At 50.6% G+C, this 6,000-nt stretch overlaps 1 protein-coding gene across 3 annotated transcripts in view; it reads left to right on the top strand.

The window, feature by feature from the left end:
* The first annotated feature begins 312 nt into the window (after positions 1-312).
* Positions 313-6,000, top strand: part of Trpc3 (transient receptor potential cation channel subfamily C member 3) — a 69,029-nt gene continuing 63,341 nt past the window's right edge. For all 3 annotated transcript variants that reach the window (XR_012908083.1, XM_075950707.1, XM_075950708.1), the window contains exon 1: positions 313-639. Coding sequence is in view for 2 of the 3 variants with exons in the window: in XM_075950707.1 (XP_075806822.1) it covers positions 458-639 (182 nt within the window). In the remaining variant the exon portion in view is untranslated. The remainder of the gene's footprint in view (positions 640-6,000) is intronic.

Genomic DNA, 6,000 nt, shown 5'->3' with positions numbered 1-6,000 from the left:
GAACTAGCAGTGCTTTGTAAATCTGGAGAGCTGAGCGTGCGTAAAAACCGATTCCCGGGAAACTAACAAGTCGATGACTCCTTTTCCTTCCCTAGGACTCTTGCGTCTGCAGATGCAAAGGGGGTTCTGGGGCTCCGGTAGAAAGGAGGGTGAGGGAAGTTTCTGCTGTTTCTCAGCTCCCCACCTGCTGGTCTGTCTGCTTCCTGCGCCGCGCAGTCTGCCAAGAGACTGGTCCTCCCTCCCCTTCCTCCCTCCCCCCCCCCTCCCTCTCCTCGCAGGGAAACCACGCCGTCTCGCTGCGATGCTGTCGGGCCGGCAGACCGCGCGCAGCCAGCATCGCGGCCGCGGTCCCCGAGTTCCGCTGCAGGTCGCGCGCTCGGCCGGGGCGTCCCCGTCGCCGCAGCCCCCGGGGCTTCTCGCGCGGCGGCTGGGTTGCTGACCGCTGCGCTCGGTCGCTATGTCCACCAAGGTCAGGAAGTGCCGGGAGCCCGCGAGGGTGACCTTGCCTGCGCCGGAGGAGGAGGAGGATGGCGAGGCCGAGGGAGCCGAGTCGCAGCGCCGCCGCCGGGGCTGGAGGGGTGTCAACGGCGGGCTGGAGCCGCCCTGCCAGCGCGCGCCGCCGTCCCCGGGGCCCGACGCGTGAGTACCCGAGCGCGGCCGAGCGGGGCGGGCGGGACCTGGATCGGGACCTGCTAAGCGCGGCTCCTTTCCGCTTGCCTGGCGGATTCGGGCTCGGCGCCCCGGTCCTGCTGAGCCGGGCCCAGCCGGGCTCACCGGCTCACGTGCATGCACTGCCGGCAGACGGTCACCGACGGCGGGACCGGCAGAAAGAACGGCCACCCGAGCTAGGACCCCGGGAATCGAACCCGGAGTTACCTGGAGGTCGTGGACCCTACTGTATGCGCACGACCCGCAGCGGCCCCGCGGCGGGTGGCGGATGCCAGTCGCCTCTCCGGCCCGCCCGTCAGGGTAGAGGGCTCGGCAGGGCACGGTGCGGTGCTGAGCGCACAGAGTGGGTGGAAGGCTTCCCCGACGGCGCACTCACACCCAAACCCCGAGGACAGCAGCTGAGAGGGTCGCTTAGGGCCAACTTGGGGCGGTGGTTCCCAGATGGCACAGGCCCGGTGACTCTTCCCCTTCCCTCCTGTCCTGATTTCTTCCTCCTCCAATCTCTGCTTTCTTCTTGTTTCCTCTCGGCAAAGTTGACAAAGCAGTTGACAACCGAGGGAGTGAGCAAGAACCCCTTCCATTTCCAACACTGACAGCATCCAGGCAGCTTCCAGAGGCAACGACGCAGAGGGCGCTGCTCTGCTTTCCCTGGCGTTGCGCTGCACTGGCTGGAAGAGCCTGTCCTGGGAGGAAGGGTCTCGGGCCTGGGGACCCACGTCCGTCGTGGCTGCCAGGTGGCTTTCCGTCCGGGCACGGGCCCTGCAGCGCCGCCTACTGCCCCAAGTCTGTCCGCTGCCGGGTCCGTGGCTAGGGGCGGTTCGACCCACGGAGAACTCAGGCCCTAGTCAGGCCCCGTGGGACTTAACGGGCTGGTAGGGAATATAAACAGAAATCAGTAACCGGGAGCTGATCTTTCAGGAAAGGCCCCGATTTAAAATCAGCTGCGCATCCTAGCGGAATTCAGTGACTGCTGAAAAAGCGTGCGGAGGAAATGGCCCAGGAAATGGAGAGAAGGGAGGCGCATCCTTTGGGATTACATCCCTGTTGGCTCGCTTCCACCATATAAAGTTTCAGAATATCGTCCGCTTTTTTCTTTGTGCCAGACTCGGTTTTATGAACATGTATACTTTCTTGATTTCTAGAAAATTATTCTATTACCCCAAACAACAAGTAAATAGGTAATACCCTTATCTGCGAGTAGGGCAGGTTAGAAATTACTGCTCTTGCTTCTGAAGTTTGAGGTCAGTTATGCCAAGCCAGGAGCTGGTTCTCTTGGAGTCTGACTACGTGACTGCTGTCATCGCTCCCTTCCCACGTGTACCAACTACACAATGCAACAATTGTGTCCTTATTTTTTTAAGGTCACCCAGTGTCAAGTAAACTTAAAGGAGCACTCTTTTCGCGTTTACTTGACGCTTGGTGACATCAGAGACGGTTTGCTCCCTGCTGCAGAGCGGCTCTGTTCCTCCTCTTGTGTTGGGTAAAGCCACGACGTATCTGCATCAGGCACTGTTTAAAGTGAGAGGTTCAGCCTTGGACTCAGCATGCGTGTCAACGGAGCGGAGCCAACCCCAGGGTCTCACTCAGTGACCCAGTGGCACAGCTGAGCTTAACACTCAGCAGAATCCTCAGACTAAGACCCCACTTTCTTTTCAAGTCCTTATTTTTTCATTTTTTTTTTTTAGGTTCTCAAACAAGTCATGGGTTTCCTTACTGTCTTTGTCTTTCCACTCTTCCCACACTATGCTCTCCTGTGCCGTTTCCTCCCCTGCACTCTGTCTCCTCCTTCTCCTAATTTTCCCCTCTACTTATTGAATGTATCCCATTGCTATATTTCCTTCCTCACCGGACATTTCTTCCTCTCCACTCAATCCTCATTGTAGTTTTATGACAGAATCAACGTGCGCGTGCGCGCACACACACACACACACACACACACACACACACTTCTGTTGCTTATTTGTTTGGTCCACATTCCAGATTTCCACTTGGGAATTCTAATAGAACTGAAGGAGGAAGAGTACCATCTGTTCTATCACAAGTGAGACAGACATCTTCATCCTTTGATGGGACTCTTGATTCAACCATTGCCTCAAACAAAGCTGTTCTGTCTCATTTGTTTGCAAACTGGGGCCAACTAGCATCATCAGAGAAAGCTCATTCATAAAATTTTCAATTATTAAATACATCTGACAAGCATAGAAAGGGTTGGAGGTGTGTTCTCATGAGTTTCTGCTCCAAGATGTTCTCAAGGGGGCCCTTGTGCAGGCATGAAACAATAACCCCCAAACATGAGGAGAGAAACTTCCCTCCATTTGTGAGATGGAGTGGGAAAGAGGCGGGGGCATGGACAATGATGACCTCAGTGTGAAGAATGTGAGTATTATTCAAGACCATATGAAAGTAGGGCTGTGACGTGCTAAGTGCAGAGGAGAGAAGGTGATTTGTTCGTGGAGATATTAAGGAAACCAATATGGGCCTGGAGGGGTCACAGGAGGAGACGAGGTGGGCAGTTAGTCCACGTTCCACCACTAAGAATGCCAGACATGTTTCAGGAGCGCATTAGCTGAGTCTGGTTGGAGCATAAAGTATGTGGAGGAGAGCATGAGATTTGAAGACATTTTGATGGGCTGCAGGGAGCCTTCGATTGTTTAGAAGCAGAAGCAATGTGATCAAAGTCACTGAGCAGCATGCGTGGAAGTGGCCGTTGCCAGAACGTGAAGGAACAATCAGGAGGCTGCTGTAGCTGTCGGTGCCTGGGATCGGTCACAGGGTAGTGTCAGTGCGGCAGAAGGAGTCTGGGAGAGGGAACATGCGAATGAAATCTATGAGGTTTTTTCCCCAATATACTCCGCATGAAGAATTTTTAAAGAAGCTGGGTTAGGGACAGTTTGGGTATCCTGACATGAATAACCAGGGCCTTTGGTGCCATTGTTGAAAAGAAAGGAGCCGTGGGAAGATTCTGACTTTTCAGATGATTCTCCTCACGGTGTCCAGCAAGAGATGGGAATTCCGGGCTGGGACTGGGAAGAAGGTGAGAGCTGGCTGTCAGGGGACTTGTTCAGGAGTTGTATGATCACACGAGACTGTCCCAAAGAACCGTGAAGACAGAAACAGAGGGAGTGTAAATTAGTGCCTTAAGGGAAAGCTGATCTGATGGAGAGGCGGGGAAGAGGGGCAAGGGCAGGGTGGTGCCAACCCTGGGCTGCCCAGAAAACTTGGGTAAAACGGAAATATTGGCAGAGTGGTGGCAAATATCAAGACAGCAGATGCTTATGAGTCTGCCGTAAACACGAATAAACCTAGTATGTGTGAGTTATCGCAGTTCTCAGAACGCTCTCATTAACAGAGGCTGACTTCTGGAAAAGGGAGCTCTGTGCCCAAAGCTAGTTATAATGAAAACAGCAGTTTGTGTTTATGTAAGCTCTGGCTTGAATCACGGCTCCTTGGAGCAGGTCTCCTCACTGTGGCTGACAAATGAGGAAATCAATACACACAGCCACATAGTTCCTAAAAGTTGCTAAGCAAGTCACTGACAGCTGTTGATGGGCAACTATTTGAAAGGGTGGCCAAGGGCACAGCGCGTCGTATCCCATGCGACGTAGTAGGATGTTAGTTTCTGTGGGCTGATTTGGCTGTGGGATGAGGGCCTCTGGTAGGGATTGGGTTAGTTATCAAACTTAAGTAACCCTCCTCCCTCCCCTGGAGGAGAACTCAGGCTCTCGAGTGACTGTTGCATCTCTCTAAACTGGGAAAATTCTGGTTACAAAGGAAAAGGCGGGCTGCTTTACAATGATTAATTTTCAAGCAGAGCGCAGAGTGGCCCTAAGCTGAAGACCTTTAGTAATTTGGCACTTTGCATTTTACTATCAGCTCTGTACCCTGGAGGCACAGCTTCCTCGTGTGTAAGAGAAAGTTGTCATTTTGTTGGTTTGTTCTAAATTATTTTTATACAATGTCAAAGTAATACACAAATATAGCTTTGCCTGTTAGAGCACTAAAAAGCGTTTGCGAATGGCAAGCCCCAGCCATTCCCTTCATCCTCCTGTCTTTGGCCACTTTTCCTCCCATCCACTCTGTTCCACCTCATCGGGTACTGACATTTTGTTACATATAGCACTGAGATACCATCAGGAATCTTGAGAAGTTTTGGTAACATATACCTCTTATTTTCCCCTTATCTCCCACAACACGATTTGTTACAATTTCTGGCCAACATCTTAAAGTCTTCATTATTGAGTTGTGTGACCAAAATACAATAATATGACTACATTTCTTCTATAGTTCCATATTTTTTTTTGTCTTTTCGAGACAGGGTTTCTCTGTGGCTTTGGAGCCTGTCCTGGAACTAGCTCTTGTAGACCAGGCTGGTCTCGAACTCACAGAGATCCGCCTGCCTCTGCCTCCCGAGTGCTGGGATTAAAGGCGTGCGCCACTATCGCCCGGCTCAATATTTTTTTGAAATAACTATTTGACACATTTGGGTTTTGGATTTTGAGCTAAGTCTTCTACAGTCTCCAATTGAGAATATTTTCCTGAAAATATTCCTTCCAGATTTCTCTGACTTGCTTTGCATGTGGCCTTTTAGAATGGTCTCTGTATGCATGCTCTTCTGAGGCTGTGCCTTGGGGGGTGCCGCCTTTTCACTGAGGAACCGAATACTTGGTGGACCTTTTGACCTGGAGTTCCTTTGTCCTGAGAAAATTGTCTTGTATTCATTCCTGAAATGTTCCTTTTGTTGTTGCAATGTTTCTTAATCACAATTTTCAGTTTTCCTTCTCTATTTCTTTCCAGAAGTCCTATTATTCTAATGTTATATTTCCTAAGCTGGTCTAGTTTGTCTACCTCTTCTCTGCTATTTTTCAATATTTATCATTTACATTATTCTCCCCAAAAATCACATGCACAGGGTCTGGGTATTAAATGGAGGGTCCTGTGTTTGCTAAGGACATGGATTTACACTAAGCTCCACCCCCAAGGCCCAGCTAACCGTTACAATGTTTATCTCTAAAACCTCTTTTCTTAAGTGTCTTCTTTTTGTATCATGTTTTTTCTTCTTATTTTAGGGATGTGCTTTTAAAAATTACATTTCTCGAGGTGGGAGTGCGCACTGATAAAACTGCTGTTAGTGTTATGGAAGTGGGCATTTGAAATTCTTACTGATTCATGCCTGCCCTGGAATACCCACTTCTAGTGTGTCTTTTTTTTCTGTGTCTTCAGAGAGTCCATATTCTCTCTTTCATAGAAGAGTGTAAGGATTGTCATTTGATTGTGTCAGCTGTGGTTCAGAACCTAGGGAAGCACTTCGACCTATTCCTTGCCCAGACTTCA

Source organism: Microtus pennsylvanicus, chromosome 16 (assembly GCF_037038515.1).
Source record: "Microtus pennsylvanicus isolate mMicPen1 chromosome 16, mMicPen1.hap1, whole genome shotgun sequence".
Lineage (NCBI taxonomy): Eukaryota > Metazoa > Chordata > Mammalia > Rodentia > Cricetidae > Microtus > Microtus pennsylvanicus.
This window is presented reverse-complemented; position numbering and strand designations above follow the sequence as displayed.